Raw genomic sequence first — 16,977 nt, 5'->3', positions numbered from 1 at the left:
AATTGATGTGTTTCTCTCACATCAATGCTTCTCTCCCCCCCCCCCCCCCCCATCACCCTACTCTATCTGAAAATCAATGGGAAAATTTCCTTGGGTGAAGATTTAAAAAATATATTATTAATAATTCAGATTTTGTATGTGTTTCCTTTGATTATTCATTTATTCACTTCTTAAATTCGCATTTCTAGGGAAGCTACTACATGCTGGGCTTAAATATAGATGTAAGATCAACATTGTCCTTGTCCTCAGGGAGCTTAAAATTTAGGAGGGACTCTAGATAAATTCATAAACAATTACAATACAGTATTATTAGTTAAAGATGAAGTACAGAATGCTGCTTAAGCCTATGATAAAGAATACACATCCCAAACTGAGGGCATTTGAAAATTTATTCTGAAACCAATGTAGCATAACAGTTTCAAAAGAGAACTATGCCAAGCTACCTAAATTCTATGCCAATTCCTTCACTATGTCAGTGACCTTGGGCAAGTGACTTTATCGTTCTGAATTATCTTATCCTTTCTGTAAAATGTGAACAGGAATAGAAACCCACTTCAATAATTGCTGTGGAATTTAATGAGTTGAAAACTTGAACATTATTAGCACAGTTTTTGGCGTAAGATAAGGGCTTAGTATAGGTTAGCTATCCTTCTAATAATAACGACTATTTTTATTGTTGTCATTAATGACATCTAAGCTGATACTCAAAAGATAAATGTAAATTACCCACACAAGGCGAAGAGGAAAGTGATCCAGGGAGAGAAGGGGAAAGCAAACGTCAAAAGACCGAAAAAACACCCCAAAGTGGACGTAGCAATAGCAAGGGAGTGAGCCATCACCACCAGCATTTGACAGAGACCCACAGGCTGTCATGGAAGGGGGACGTTTTATGACAAACTATAGAAATGATCCCTGAAAGTATAGTCTTGGAAGGGGGAAGTCTTATAGTGAAAAGGGGGGACCTTTATGTACATGCTGATGAGAGGTCATTGGCACAGGGCAGAAGTAAGTAGGGATTTTCAACGACTGGTTTGAGGAACATTTCTGGTTTTCTCTGGTTGGTCCCCCATTGGAAGCAGAGGGCAAGGGAGCCCAAAAATAAAGAAGCAGACAGTTGTTGGCCAAGTTCTGACTCTCGGGAATAATTGCTGCAGAGGTCCCAGTGTGCCTTCCTGGGCTTCTTAGGAGGAATTTTATTCTCATATATAGCCTGGCCATTCTTTGCTTGCATATTTATTTTCTTAGAATAGTCTGGATTTTTCTGGAAACTGAATGTTCAGTACAAGGAGAGCATGTAGCTCAGCAGAAGAGAAATAAGAATGGTGAGAGAGCCCAGCCAGTGTGGCTCAGTGGTTGAGCGTCAACCCATGCATCAAGAGGCTGCCGGTTCGATTCCAGTCAGGGCACATGTCCAGGCTGTGGGCCCTACCCGCAGTGGGGAGCGTGCAGGAGGTGGCCAATCGATGTTCTCTCTCATCGATGTTTCTGTCTCTTTCTCCCTCCCTTCTTCTCTCTCTAGAATCAATAAAGAAAAAAAAGAATGGTGAGAGGTGAACAGGGTAAGCAGAAGCCCAGTCATGCGAGGCCGTGCGTGGTCTGACTGTCTGCCTATGAACGCGGATCTTCTTAGCAATGGCTCACTTATTTTGCAAACTGGAATGCAGTGTGAATCATGTATAACCACTCCATACTTGGATGACCCGCCTGAATGCCATTGCTCACTAGGTAAATAGAACAAGGCCCCACCCCACCCCCAAGTTGTCCCTGGAACATGTGACTATGTATCATAGCAAAAGGGACTTCCCAACTGTGATTAAGGTTGAAGATCTTGAGATGGAATGATTTCTCTAGATTGCTCAGTTAGGCCAATCAAACCACTCGAGTCCTTGGAAGCAGAAGCGGAGGCAGAGAAGAGTGGGGTAGAATGATGCAGCAGCAGAAAAGACACGAGAGATGACAGCATGAGGCAGGCTCGACCTTGAAGATGGAGGAAGGGAGCCATGAACCAAGAAATGTAGGTGAACTCTAGAAGCTGAAAATAGTCCTCAGCTGACAACCATCAAGGAAATGCAGACTTCAGTCCTACAACCACAAGAAGCTGAATTCTCCTAACAACCTGAATGAACCAAGGAACATACTCTCCCCTAAATCCTACAGAAGGAAAGACATCCCTGTAGCCACCCAGCGGGACCTGTCAGACTTCTGACTGACAGATCTCTAAGGTAATGCATTTGTGCTGTAAACAACGAAGCTTGTAGTAATTTGTTAAGCACCAGTAAAAAACGATTATACTCACCATAATTTATAAAAATTTCTTTTCTCTCCTGATGGAGGTCTTCCACCTTCCTATCTCTGGACCTCTGTGAACCCACACATCCTCATTTGTGAAATGGGGAATTCAAAGCCGCTGTCCTGGCATCATCTTGGAACTGGTGTGACAACGTTCACATAGCCAGTTTCTTCCATTGGCTTTGCATATAAAAACATCAGCTTTTTCTTACTGCACTCATATTTAAGCCCAAGAGGTGGGCATTTGTATCCTCAGCAAAGAGTGAGGATACAAAGTGCCCATGTTGTCATAAGGCCCAGCCAGCATTTAGACCCGCCCTGCAGACTGTTCCCACCGCGATATTCCATTTCTCCCATTTACTCATGTTTCAGCACCAGAAGTGCCGTTTCTGTTTTCCTAGCCTTAACAAACACAGACTTTGGAGCTGACTCATAACATCAGGTCCTTTTTGTCTTTTCGGAGGAATCGATGACCTACCTCCTGAAGCATCATTAGATGTGGAACAGTCGTAAGTCATGACAAGCCATGTAATTCACACAACATGATAATCCTCAGTTGAACTGAAGATTTAAAAAAAATTTAAGTAAATTTTTTCCTCATGCATCAGCATGTCAGAGAAACAAAGCATTGGGCGATTAATATTTCACATCCCACCATGGAGTATTGCATTTCTGGTTTGTACAGTTTATTGGGTGTTGTCATGAAACTTTCCCATGATGCAGTGGGGTGAGGTTTTTAAGAGCAGAGCTCCAGGGTCAGACAACTCAGTGAAAGGGTCATGGACAAATCACCCAGCCTCTTGACACCCAAGTTTCTTCATCTACAAAGGAGGGTATTAATAGTACTACCCCGTGAGTGTTGTAGGTATTTAATGAGGGAAACCCATCACAGGGTTCTTTAGCTTCACCAGACCGGTACAATTCTCCACACAAATGTGCTTTTCAAATGATCATCTGTTACCAATCTACAGATCCTGAAACTTTCGATGTCACTTGGACCCAGTTCTACATCTGGATGTTAGAAAAGGATTGACTATTTGAAGTATTGACATGTTTGTGGCCTTCTTGGATCATCACTTCCATCGTCTCTGTTTCAATTCAATCTATTTATTTTTATTTCATCATTAAAAATATGAAGCATATTTGAGTTTAAGGTCTTTTGGACCTGGAAAAATGGAACCTATTCAGATTAAATTCAATGTGAAAGTGGCAGTAACGGCCGGTGGCTGGTTTGCATGGGATGTGGTGAGCACTCTTTGAAGTGATCAAGAGATATCACCTACCCAATAACAAAACATGACTGCAAATGGAATTTGAGGAATTTGAAGCTGGGGCTGAGAAGATCTTTGCATCTCAGGAAATTCTGATCTCTCCCATCTCAGCTTTTCCTGATCCACCTACTGCATGGCTCTTTCTCGAAAGACCAGTTGTCTTTAAGCATTCTATTTGCCGTGGTCTCAAAATGGGCATCCGATCTGCCAAGGCCAACCACCCACCACTAAGCCTCTGGGCTCCTCAATTGCAAACATCTCTCAGAAAAACAAAAAACAAACAAACAAACAAAACAGGGCAAGATGATCTTTTTCATGAGGTTACACAAATGAAATGTCACAGGGAAGTCTTTTCCTCATCCAGTCAGCTGTGGCCAGGAGTGCAGTAAAATTATACAGAACAAAGAAACCGGGAAAATATCCTGAGAAAAATACGTGGTTGGCACTTGCAAAACTGATGTCTCCATATAGAAGACAACTGAACTGGACTCCTCCTAGGCAAACTATAAACGTATTAATGTAGAATTAATTTTGATGGAGTGGCTACATGGGTCACACATATGACAACTCTTTAAGACCACTCCTCTCTAAACCCCCACCACTAGCTTCTTTCGTCGCCCTGGGGTCCCTTGGCACACCACCTGCATTAGTTACCTACCGCTGCTGAAACAAATCACCCCAAACCCAGTAGCCTAAACAACACTAATGTATCGTCTCACAATCCTGGACATCAGGTATCCAAAATGGTTCTCACTGAGCTAAAATCCAGATGTCGGCAGGACTGCGTCCTTTCCAGAGGCTGTCCATGAGAATGCATGTCCTTGTCGGCTCCAGGGTCTAGAAGTTGCCTACATTCCTTGGCTCGTGGCCCGGTCCTCCGCCTGCAAAGCCAGCACTGCAACTTCTCTGCTTCCTGAGCTCGGCTTCAGCCCTGGGGTTTTCTCTCTCTCTCCCTGATCCTCTCGCCTCCCTCTTGTAAGGATCCGTGTGATTACATTGCAAGCACCCACGTGATCCAGGCTGCTCTCCTAAGATCCTTACTTTAATCATGTCTGCCAAGTCCCTTTCACCAGGTAAAATTATATACTTACAGTCTCTAAGAATTAGGGGGCGGATAAATTTGGGGAGAGTGGCTGCCACATGGCCCCAAATAAGTAAGAGATTAATAAAAGCTTGTGGTGGTAATTTATTTAGTTAACATTCCTGCTGCTAATTGTGCTCTTATTTCCAACCTAGAAGTGAACAAGAAATTCTGTATAAGCATTCCTTTTTCTCTTATTTCCCACACTTGAGTCCCCTCCTAATCACCTGAAACTCACATTTGAGACAGAGATGAACATGCACTTGAACAGCTGAGAAATACAGAAATGTGTGGTTTCCGTTGCCAGCTCAGTCTCTTCTTGTTAAACCTGGAAAACTTGACATTTGAAAGAGACTGTGAAACAATTCCATTTTGTAAAATATTCTTCCGATTTAGCAACATAGGATTTTATAAGTTTCCATGTGTCTTCTAATCAAGTTTTGAAATAAGGAGTCAAACTCACAAAAGAGGGGATTCCTCAGGAAGAACAGCGACAAGGGATTTCCGTCCTTTATATGCTCTTTGAGAAAATAGTTAAACAGGGAAAAAAAAAAAAAGAAATATGGCCTTTCTGAGTTAAAACTGTTCCAATGGCTTCAACAGATCACTGAACAAGAATGAGCACCTGCTTATTGAAATTCTACCTCCTGGAAGGACCTCCAGTGCCCTCTTGTTCATGGAAAAGTCCGTGATATTCATCAGCTGTGGCTTTACAAAAGCTGGGCAGACACAGAAAGCTCAGTGCTGGAGGCACATGATCCCCAGGTGAGATTTGCATGAGTGACTCCCCACACTGTTCAGGTGGCCCCCACGACTCCAGTCCCACCACCACCAGCCTCCAGCCGTTCTGCTTCCCGCTCAGGGACTGCGGGTCTACAGTGTGTTCCCTGAACTTCTGAAAACCTTACGTTGGTTTTAAATAGCTTGATATATTGCCACTGGTAGAGGCTCACGATCCTTTATCTGCAAATCTTGGTGGCCAACGTGTTAGCAATTTTTAGATTTTAGAAAGGAAATACCATGTATTAAATTTAACACCCCTTGTGGTGTCTGAGTTAGTATCCCTCAATATTTCTGGAGTAAAATATATAAATATCCTCATCAAGCAGAAGAAAACTGAGATGATAAAAAATCTTCCACATCAATTTAGGTCAGCTTTTGCTGCTAAATTAGTTTGAGAACTAAACTTGCTAAAAAGGATTCAGCATTCATAGACTTCTGGATTTTAGAATTTCGGATAAGGAATTATGGACTTATAGTGTGAGCTGGTGGGTTATGTTTTTGTTCTGTTTTTAATTTTTCCGTTTTTGTTTTTTTTTTTTTACCAACCAAATGCAAGCTCAGTGAAAACTCCAAACTCCCAGAATCGTGGACTAAAACAATGAACAGAGTTGTACTGATGGAGTGTTTTCCACCTCATTTTCCCAACAGGGAGACTGTAGCACAAAGATTACACGTCATTTGGTGAGGTTGTAAATGTCAAGACTAGAGACTGGGTTTTTGACATCAGACAGACCTAAGCTGAATCAGCCCTAAAGAAACCCGTCATCTTAGTAAATGTACGCCCACAGTTACACCCCAGTAGCCGTGATACCCTCTGTTTAGAGGACACGCTCACTCATAGGGCTATTAGGAGCATTAAATTTAGAAAAGTAGGTACAATGTGGGCACAGTGAGTTGCGCATAGTACATGCTCCACAAAGGATGGGCAGAAAAGGTGAAGGGATTAAGAAGTACAAATTGGTTGTTAGACTGACAAACCTCAGAGGGAAGGGGGCAGGAAGAGATCAATTAAAGAACTTATATACATATATGTATAACCAATAGACACAGACAATAGTGTAGGGAGGCCAGGAGGGGGGTGAGAGCGGGAAGGAGGGGGTCAATGGGGGAAAAGGAGGGACATCTGCAGTACTTTCAACAATAAAGATAACGTTGTGTTTAAAAAGGCAACCATTCCTGTCCTGAGAGTGATTTTTTACAATCGTTATTGACCTAATTCAATTAAACTCAGTAAATGATTACTCCATTCCTCCCTTCAAGACACTGGGCTAGGTCACAGGGGTGAACAAGGCAGAAGTATCTCCCATGATACCAGAAGCAATTCGAGGGATCGTCTTACATCTATGTTATGAGCACCAAGCACACCTGACACACAGACACTCAACACACGTTTGTTGAATCAAATTCAACCCATGTGTTCACAGTCGAACGGGGGATTTCATAACACTAAGAGTGAAGACTGTGAGAAATACCCTGCGAGTTTTACAAAGTGCTATGAAAATGGAAAACAAGATCTCTTCTGTCTTGGAATAGGGGAAGATTTTTCAAAAGGAAAAACATTTGTGCTAGGCCGTAACAGGAGGATAGACAGGCAGGGGGTCTGGTTGGCAGTTCGGGAAAAGCCCTTCCAGGCAATAGGAAGAGCTTAAGAATATTCTGACAAGGGTAGAAAGTTATGTAGTATATTTAATAAGTGACGGGTTGTGTGCTCAGGGAACTGCATGGGTCCTATGCACGGGGGAACTACAGCCTGTCATGACTCAGGGTGAGTGAAGTCAAATAAAACCCAGAATGATATGTGAAGGAGTGTAGACGGTACATTGAGCCTTGGGGTGACTAACATTGTTTAGGTTGCTTTGTTTTCAGCAGAGATGATGTAAGCCAAATGACTTGGACCATGTTTAGGAAAATTGCTGTGGTAGCATTTTGTATAAAGAATTAAAAGACAAAGAAAGAAAATAAAAGTAGGTAAACCCATCAAGGGTATATCAAAAAGTCCTTGATGAGAATGATAAATACCTGAACCAGGGCAGGGGCACAGAAGATGGTTAGGAGGGGAGAAGTTAAAGAGACATAAATAGATGCCTCCGATTTGGCAACCAATTAGGTGTAGAAAGCAAAGCAAAGAGAAGATTCCAAGACTACTCTTAGTTTTTAGACCTTGGGTGTATGATGGTGCCCTATAGAAGAGAGGGTACAGATGATGTTTGGGAAGGTAGAAAATTTTGAGTTCATTTTAAAACTGAACAACATATTAACTTTTGTCCCAAATCAAAGAATAAAACTAGCCAGTGATGTCCAGAAAGAAGACATCCAATCAAAGGCAGTTAGTCACAGGGCTAATGTCTTTAGAATCGAGCAATGAACCTGCTAATCTGCTGTTCCCATCCGGCGGAGGCTACGCTAAGGCTGTAGGTGACATGTGAGTCCATGAGTTGTGGTTCCATGTCACAAGGTACAGATCCCACCTGACATAAAATGGGCATTGCAAATGCACACGTCTATCTAGAAATTGCTATCGTGTTTTATTCTTACTATGTTCTAAATCAGATCCCTTACTCAAAAAGAACCCCTTAGTATCAGTGAAGGCTCTTTAGGCTGGACGTGTGCTGAGGTCAGCGGGTGCCTTCACTCGGGTTCCTGCAAGTCCTGCCTTGCTCTCGGGAGGCCCTGAGAGTGAGTGACTCCCTAAATTTTGCAACCCAAGCACGTCCCTTGCCTCACCTAGTCCCCACTCTAGCAATAGTGTAAAATCTTTTCCAAGACAAAGTAGCAATAAAGGTTCTCTATTAAGAAGCCATTATGTTGTAGTACAAGGGTCACAAAACTTTCCTTTGAAGAACCAGATAGCAAATATTATAGGCTTTGTAGGCTACACGGTCTCAGCCACAGCTGCTCCGTTCTGCCGTTGTGGTGAGAAAGCAGCCACAGACAGCAGGTAACAATGGGCATGACTGTGTTGCGACACAGCTTTATTGACAAGAATAGGTGGCCACCCAAATGTGAACCTCGGGTCATCGTGTGCCAACCCTGTTGTGTGGAAGGAGGTAATCAGACCTTAGATTTAACTTCCAGACCCACCATTTACAAAATATTTGGATGTCCACCTCTGTAAAGTGTGATCATTCTACCTTTTAGAAAATATATGTAAAATGACTCATAAATAACAGTCTTTTGAACAGGGTGTAATATTTTGAATTACAAGGCCTAATATAAATAATAGCTAACATGTATTGGATAATTTTAAGATATACAAGCAAGTGTAAAGAGTACAAAGATTATTTTATTTAATTTTCCAATAACTCTCTGAAGTAGGAACTATTATAGATCCCCTTCTACCTGTAGGAAAATTGAGCCACCAAGAGATGCTTACATGGACAGGAAGTGATGTAGCTGGTACTTAAGCTCATGTAGGTGGGCTCCAGATTTCTCGGTGCTAACCTCTGTGCTAGTTAATTAGCTCCATTAATTCAGCTCCTATTGAAATGCTCAGAATCATCTCAAGTTCTCCAGGGCTTTTCATAACTCATGCCAGTGTAACACAACAGAAAATAATTTATACACAACTTTTGAAAATTCACCTTCAGGTTAACACTCAAATAATACCTTATATAAATAAAGCACGTGTTTCAACCCTCTTGCTGCCCACCTATTTGCCCCCTCCCAACAACGACCTGCAGTGAAGGGAATGCAGAATATCACTGAGACAGCTAATGTAAGCCCATTTCAAAAAATGCACCCCGTAATCACTCCCAAAACTTGCAGTTTCAAAGCTACACTGCAGAATAGCATACTGGATTAATTATGCCAAGCTGCAGCAATAACCTTGAATTAAAGCTGCAACCTTCTATTTTTAAGAAACACTTGCCTTTCTGGTTGATGAAACCTGTCGTCCCATCAGGTAACAGACGTGACCAGGAAAGAGAGAAGCGGTAATGAGTCAATCCAAGCTGTTTGATACATTTCAAATCTTCCTCCCACAGAGTGTAGCTGCCACAAGCTACATCGCCAGTCTGGTTCTTGAAAACTCTGTCTCCTCCCTGATGGGTGAATGTGTCCCAGACACTAGGGCCTTTTCCATCTGCATCCCAGCCTCCTGAGAAAAAGAAAACGAAACACTTATACTCTAAACATCAAGAGGCATATGTGGAATGTAAATATTTGTTGCCAAAAAAGCAAACCTCATTAACTCAATGCACCATATTTATATCTTTTAAATATGCTTTTAAAATAACACACACGAGTGGGTTATATGTTTTGCCACCCCTGATCCCTGAAGCTGACTGGTGGCAAATGGAAAATCATTGCATAGTGCTGCCACATAGCAGACTTCATAGTTCATTGTCTGGAGATCCCCTGGCTGGTCAACCGAGGCAGCTCTAGCTTACAATGTCTGAGATGAAAACATCTCCTTGTGAACATTTCCCTTGGCCACGACTGACATGCCTTGTCCTTGCTCTGCATGACCAAGTCCCAAAACCTTCTCTTTGGCCCTCTACACTTGTTATTTAACAACGGAGCCTGTGATCACCCAGTTAATTATTTGTGGGTAAGGTGCTGGTCCCCATCATTGCTGATATAATATTGGTGCCCCGTGGTCATTCATTCACACAATGTTATGTGCCCGTCACTATGCTGTGCACAGGGGACAGGAGGTGAACTCTGACGTGCTCCCTGTCCTTGAGGAATTTAGCCATAGGCAACTGCGAAATAGCCAACCTAAAGGCCTTTGCAAGGTAACCAAGGAATGGCATTTATCCAGATGCGGGCTCGAGTCAGACGTCTCCTAGAAAAGTCACTTCTAGACTGAAGCATATAGAAAATGTTGGATCATCAAGGTGAATTTCTTGGAGGTGGGGATAGGGGAAATAGATAAAAGAAGAGTTAGGACTTGACTAAGCTCAGAGATAAGAGCATGGTACACATTAGAGGAACAGAAAGTAAAAATTACGTTAGATTTGGAAGATCTGTTCATATAGAAATTTTGTTTAAGGAGGCAGTTAGAATCCATTTTATGGTGCAAAGGATTAATTTTTAAAATCTCATCAGTCCCTCATTCCACTTCAAGGTGCACACTCTGCAGACACACTCATATATTTCCACGAAGAAACTACATGAGGCAGAGAATCTACAATATATTGAGGCAGAAAAGCCCAAAACAGCAAAATCCTAGGAACAACTTACATCCTATCAATAGCAGAACAGATCATTAACTGAAGGTGTATGGATAGAGAGGAAACACTAATCAACAATGAAAATGAATGACTCAGAGAAGAGATGACCCTCGGCCATGGTTTGAATGTTTGCACCCTACTCAAAATTCATGTGTTGAAATCCAAATGCCCAAGGTGATGGGATTAGAAGGGAGGTCTTTGGAAGGTCAGTAGGTCACTAGAGTAGAGCCCACAAGGATAGCATTAGTGCTTTCACAAAAGAGACCCCACAGAGCTCCCGAGTGCCCTCTGCCATGTGAGGAACAAGTCTGTCTGGGAAAGAAGGCCCTCACCCAACTGTGCCATCTGACTTTGAACTTACAGCCTGCAGAACTGGGAGAAATAAATGTGTGCTGTTTATAAGCCACCCAGTCTCTGGTATTTTGTTATAGCAGCCCGAATGTACTAAAATACCCTCAAAAATTTTATGTTGAAGAACAACAAAAATCAAGATTTAGAAGAATGTATATAGGGATGAATAAGTGGGGTAGAGATGGCTTTTAAGACAAAGAAACAATTCTGTGTGATACTATAATGGTGGACGCATGTCACTGTCAAAACCATGAATGTGAACTTTAGTGAATAATGTATCAATATTCCCTCATCAGTGGTAACAAATATCCCACACTAATGCAATATGCTGATACGGTGGGTAACTGGGGGAATGGGTTTTATGGTAACTCTCTATACTCCCTGCTCACTTTTTCTGTAAAACTAAAATTGCTCTAAGATAATAGACTTTGGTCTGTAACTTTAAAAAGAATAAATGTATAATATGCTTATAACGTTTCGTATATTTAAAAATATGTAAGACAATCCAGGTTGTTGGCTTATTTGTTGTTGTTGTTGTTTCATTATTGGTTAGAGACAGAGGAAGGGAAAGGGAGAGATAGATGGAGACATCAATGAGAGAGAACATCGACTGGCCACCTTCTGCATGTCCCCCACTAGGGATCGGGCCCATAACTTGGGCATGTGCCCTGACTGGGAATCGAACTGGCGACCTCTTGGTGCATGGGTCGACGCTCAACCACTGAGCCACACCAGCTGGGCGATACAGGTTTTTTGAACATATGTATTTGAGGTAAACATATAGCAACATGCCTGGGAATTACAAAATTAAGCTAGTATTGATATTTGCTATCCAGAACCCACACTCAACCATTACGTCAGATAGGAAAAGCTAAATAAATAAAAAAGAGAACAAAAAAATCAGAAAAAATAAACATATAAATGTTAATAAAAATAGATAGTAGAACAAGGTTTAAATGATCACTTATAACAATAAAAGTGAATGGACTAAACTCCCCAGATAAAAGAGAATTATGGTCCAACTAGATTTTTCTTTAATTCAGTGACTTACTCTTTACCAATTCACCTAAGACATAAAAATATGGACAACTGAAGTCAAAATACGGGTAAAAGATATCCCTGCCCCCTCATGGCAAAGAGCAAAGACGTTCAAGGGCTAAAGCATGAACGAAGAGAATGTGGCCACCACATAATGACAACACTGTCTTACATGTACATGCATCTATAATCTGGTTTCAAAACATGTGAAGCAAAAATGGGCATAACTGAAAAACAACACTGAAAAACCTGTTTTGTAATGGGAGATTTTCATTAAAGTGAGTTTTACCAAACATTTAAAAACCAAAATAAAAAGACTTTACACAAGTCTTTACACTTTTTATGTCTCGCACAAATCATTCCAGAAAATTAAAAAAGGGAAGAGTTCCTCAGCTCATTTTATGTGGCTGAAATAACCTTGATACAAAACCCCTCTCAGTGACTGAGAAAGAACAAGGATGGCAAATATTAACAAGCTCATCTCTTGGGTACAAATGACACTGCACAGTACTGAACCCCACAGTTGAAGAACCTACTCCACTCTTTTCAAGTAGACAAAACCAGTATAAAAGTTGAGCAAAAATTGATCCATAAATAAAGACTCCATAAATTTCAAATGTTTGGAGAAATGCAGATACACTCTCTAATATATTGTGTTAGAGTTTAACGTCTAAGGAATATTACAAACCCCAAAAATTCAGATATCTGAAAAGGTGCATCTGAATAACGTAAGGGTTAAAGAAGCTATATCGTAGTCACCAGAAATCATTGAAAACAAAATAACAAAAAATAAGTATTTAAACATTGTGGCATCTAATTTAAAATATTCAGAGAGAGAGCTTTAATGCATGTGTTAGAACAGAAGCAAGCCTCAGAGTTAATGAGACAAGTATCTCACTTAAAAGTTGGAAGGAAGAAAGAGGAAGAGGAGGAAGAAGATAAAAAGAAGGAAGAACACCACAAGGTGGCACAATCAGAGAAAAATACAAAGTAAGATCAGAAATAAAATAGAAAACAAACCAGGATAGAGAGGACTGTCAGAAGTAAAAGGACGCCTTTAGAAATGTCTAACAAAATATAATAAACCCTGCAAAGTAAGTCTTTTAAATGAGAGAGAAAATTTAAAGTAAGTATTAGTAATGCAAGGGAAACATAGCTGCCAAAACTGCAGAGATCATGCTCATCAAAGAGTATATTGAACTTTGTATAAGCAAACATGAAAAGTTATATGGAAATGACACGTTCTAGGAAATTAAAACACCTAAATAGCTCAACAAAAAGTAAAAAAACTTGAAAGATCTTATAAACTATTTAAAAATTAATCAGTAGTTAAAATGTTCCATGAAGAAAATACCATGCTAATTGGTTCTACAACTGAGTTCTATTAAATAGCACTCTAGCACAAATTAGTCCAGAAAATAAAAACTAAAAAATTTTTCACCTCATTTTATGAGGTTCGAATTCCCATGATTCCAAAACCAGAAAATGTCCCTACCAGAAAAAAAGTTATAAGCTAATCTCACTCATAAATATAGATGCAAAAGTAAGTGGAGACCTGGAAGCTTTTTTAAATGAAAGATCTAAAGGGAACGTCAAGAAATAAAAACTGCAATTTCTGAGATGAAAAATGTACTAGATGGAATTAATAGATTAAACATCACAGAAGAAAATATTAGTGCACTTGAAGACATAGCAGTAGAAACTCTTGAAAATGAAACAGAAGAAAACGACTCAATATAAATAGAGTATCAGTGACCCATGGGACACCTTCTATCAGCTTAATTTACGTGTAATCAGAATCTCCAAAGAAGAAGAAAGGAAGGGCACAGAAAAAAAAAACATTGGAAGGAATAATGGCTGACATTGTTTTTAATTTGAGAAAAACTGTAAACCAATAACTCCAAATCTAGTGAGCCCCGAGCACAAAACAATGAAGAAAAGTGTGCCAAAGCAGAACATTACCAAATTGCTCAAAACTAGTGATGAAGAGAAAGATCTCAAAAACCACCAGAGGAAAATGATATAATGTCTAGAGGAACAGAGATAAAAATACAGTAGATTTGTTGTAGTAAAGAAAGAGAGGGAGGGAGGGAGGGAGGGAGGGAGGGAGGGAGGGAAGAAGGGAAGGAGGGAAGGAGGAAGGAAGCAAAGCACCAGGAGGGTATAGCTCAGTGGACTGAGCATTGTCCCATTGACTGAGAGGACCTGGATCGATTCCCAGTCAGGGCACATGCCCAGGTTTCAGGCTCAAACCCCAGTAGGGGGTGTGCAGGAGGCAGCTGATCCAAGTTTCTCTCTCACATTGCTATTTCTATCCCTTCCTCTCTCTCTAAAAAATCAATAAAAACATAATAAAAAAATGCAAGCAAGAAAATAGTGGAGTAACATCTTTAACATAATAGAAGGGAAACAAATCTGTCCAACTAACATAAACCCAGTAAAAATATGTGTCAAAAATAAAAGCTAAATACTTTTTCAGACATACAAAAGCTCAAAGAATTCCTCACCTGCAAACCCTCTATCAGGAATTTTTAAAAGTCCTGCAGGCAGAAATATCAGATGGAGTGTGGATCTACACAAAAGAAAGAAGCCCAGCTGGTGTGGCTCAGTGGTTGAGCATCGACCCATACACCAGGAGGTCACTGGTTTGATTCCTGGTCAGGCCACACGCCCAGGTTGTGGGCCTGATTCCCAGTGGGGAGCATGCAGGAGGTGGCCAGTTGATGTTCTCTCTCATTGATGTTTCTCTCTCTCTCCTTTCCTCTCTCTAATATCAATAAAGAAAAAAAAAACGTTTAAAAAAAAAAGGAAAGAAGTGCACCAGAAATGGAGACTACCTGGGTAAATATGTAACATACGTCTTATTTAAATCTCTTTAGTAGAGCATTTACTTTTTTAGAATTAACGGCAGTGTAGTCTAGCATTGCTAACATATGTGAGAATAAAAGGCACAGCAGCAGCCAGGCCAGCAGAGGGGAAACGGAAGTGTGCTGTCAGCAGAGTCCAGTTATATCACAGGACAGTGATACAGTGTTTAAAAAATGTCTTTGATTACACATGAAGTGGTATAATAGCACTTGAAGGTTGACTTTAACAAGTTAAAGATGTATACTATAAATCCTACACGAAAAATACAACACACCAAAGCGTTATAGCTAATGAGCCTGCAAAAAAAAAATGTATGATAGAATTATAAAAATGCGTAAACTAAAAAAGGCAGAAAAAGGAGGGAAAATAAAAGTAACAACAACAAAAAAAAGATGGATCGAATAGAAAACAAATAGCAAGAGGGTCGTTTTAAACCTAACCATACCGATACTTTCATTAAATGTAAATGAGTCTAAACAACCCAATTCAAAGACATCGTCACATCGAATAAAACCACTAAACGCAGCTATATACTGCTTACAAAAACTCATGTTAAATATCAAGATAAAAGGTTAAATGTGACAGTTGGAGAAGATGTGCCACGCTAATACTAATCAAAGCAAACTGGAGGAGCTCGTTGATACCTGTGTAGATTTCAGAGCAAGAATATTACCAGGTACAAGAAGAGTCACTGCATAATATTAAAAGGATCAATTTATTGAGAGAATTATACTTTTTTTTAATTAATTGAATTGAGAGAGAGAGGCAGGGGGAGAGATAGAGAGAGAAACATCAAGTGGTTGTTTCACTTTTTATGCATTTATTGGTTGATTCTTATATGTGCCCTGACCGGGGATTGAACCCACAACCTTGGTGTATTGGGAGGATGCTCAAACCAACTGAGCTACCCAGCCAGGGCAAGAGGATTACAATTTTAAATGTTTATGCACCTATTAACAGACATTCAAAATACATGAGGCAAAACCTGAAAGAAACTGTAAAACATAAAAATAGACAAATCCACAATTATATTTGGATATTTTAATTAAAAAGACCGACAGCACTACAGAAAAATGGACCAAAGACGTGAATAGTTTCCTCACAGAAGGAGAAACACATGGCTAGCAAACACTTTTTTAAATGTAAGAGATCATTAAAAATCTGGGAAATGCAAATGAAAACCACTACAAGATACCATTCTACACCCACACAGTTGGCATCCATTTACAAGTTGGGCAATATGAAGCACTGGAGAGATTATTGCATGGCAGGAATGTTTACACACCGTTGGAAGGAGAGCAATATGGAAATAGCTAGTAAAATTGAAAGAAAACATTTACCAAAACCCACGGATTCATATACCACCATATACCCTGTTTCTACAATGCAGACCAGGAAATATTTATATACCTACAATGGAACAACAACAAGAAAAGCCACACTGGAAACTGCCCAAATTTCCACTCCTTTATCAGGACAATGAAGCTATGAAAAATAAATAACCTATAGAATAGTCATATAATGAAAGACTACACAGGAGCAAGAGTGAATGAATAACATCTATTCAGATCAACATAGATAAATCTCCCAAATATAATATTGAGAGGGAAAAGCAAGTTGCAAAGAATACACACAATATATTTCCACTTCCACCTTATCCAAAACATGTAAAATTAAACAATCGATTATTTAGCTATACATTCCCATGTGCTAAGACCATAACAAAAAGCAAGGAATTGATTGATGCAAAATTCATACCTCTGGGAAGAAGGGTAAGGAGACAATATAAGAGAGGGTTCTAGAAATAACATGCTAAGTGGATATTACTATTATTTTTTATACTATACATATACATTATAACTGTTATTTTATCTATGTTTATAATACATTTCAGTGTTATATAGTAAACACTATTTATTGGTCTTAGTTCTCTGTCTGTCCTATACCAACAACTTACATCAACCACCTCATTCTCTCGCAATAACTCTTAGAAGATGCGCTATAATTATTACTAATAAGAACAAAAGAAACTAAGACTCATAAAGATTAATTTTCCCAAGATAACATATCATATAGCTAATAACTGTGAATATCAAAATGTAATACACAAGTCCTACCCTTA

General features: G+C 39.9%; 1 protein-coding gene across 2 annotated transcripts in view; it reads right to left on the bottom strand.

The window, feature by feature from the left end:
• LOC118636952 (cytosolic beta-glucosidase) overlaps nt 1–16,977 on the bottom strand; it is a 123,387-nt gene that overhangs the window by 82,112 nt on the left and 24,298 nt on the right. For both annotated transcript variants that reach the window (XM_036271946.1, XM_036271955.1), the window contains exon 2: nt 9,293–9,520. In XM_036271946.1, the coding sequence (XP_036127839.1) occupies nt 9,293–9,520 (228 nt within the window). The remainder of the gene's footprint in view (nt 1–9,292; nt 9,521–16,977) is intronic.

The sequence above is a fragment of the Molossus molossus genome, unplaced genomic scaffold (genome assembly GCF_014108415.1).
Source record: "Molossus molossus isolate mMolMol1 unplaced genomic scaffold, mMolMol1.p scaffold_m16_p_1, whole genome shotgun sequence".
Lineage (NCBI taxonomy): Eukaryota > Metazoa > Chordata > Mammalia > Chiroptera > Molossidae > Molossus > Molossus molossus.
This window is presented reverse-complemented; position numbering and strand designations above follow the sequence as displayed.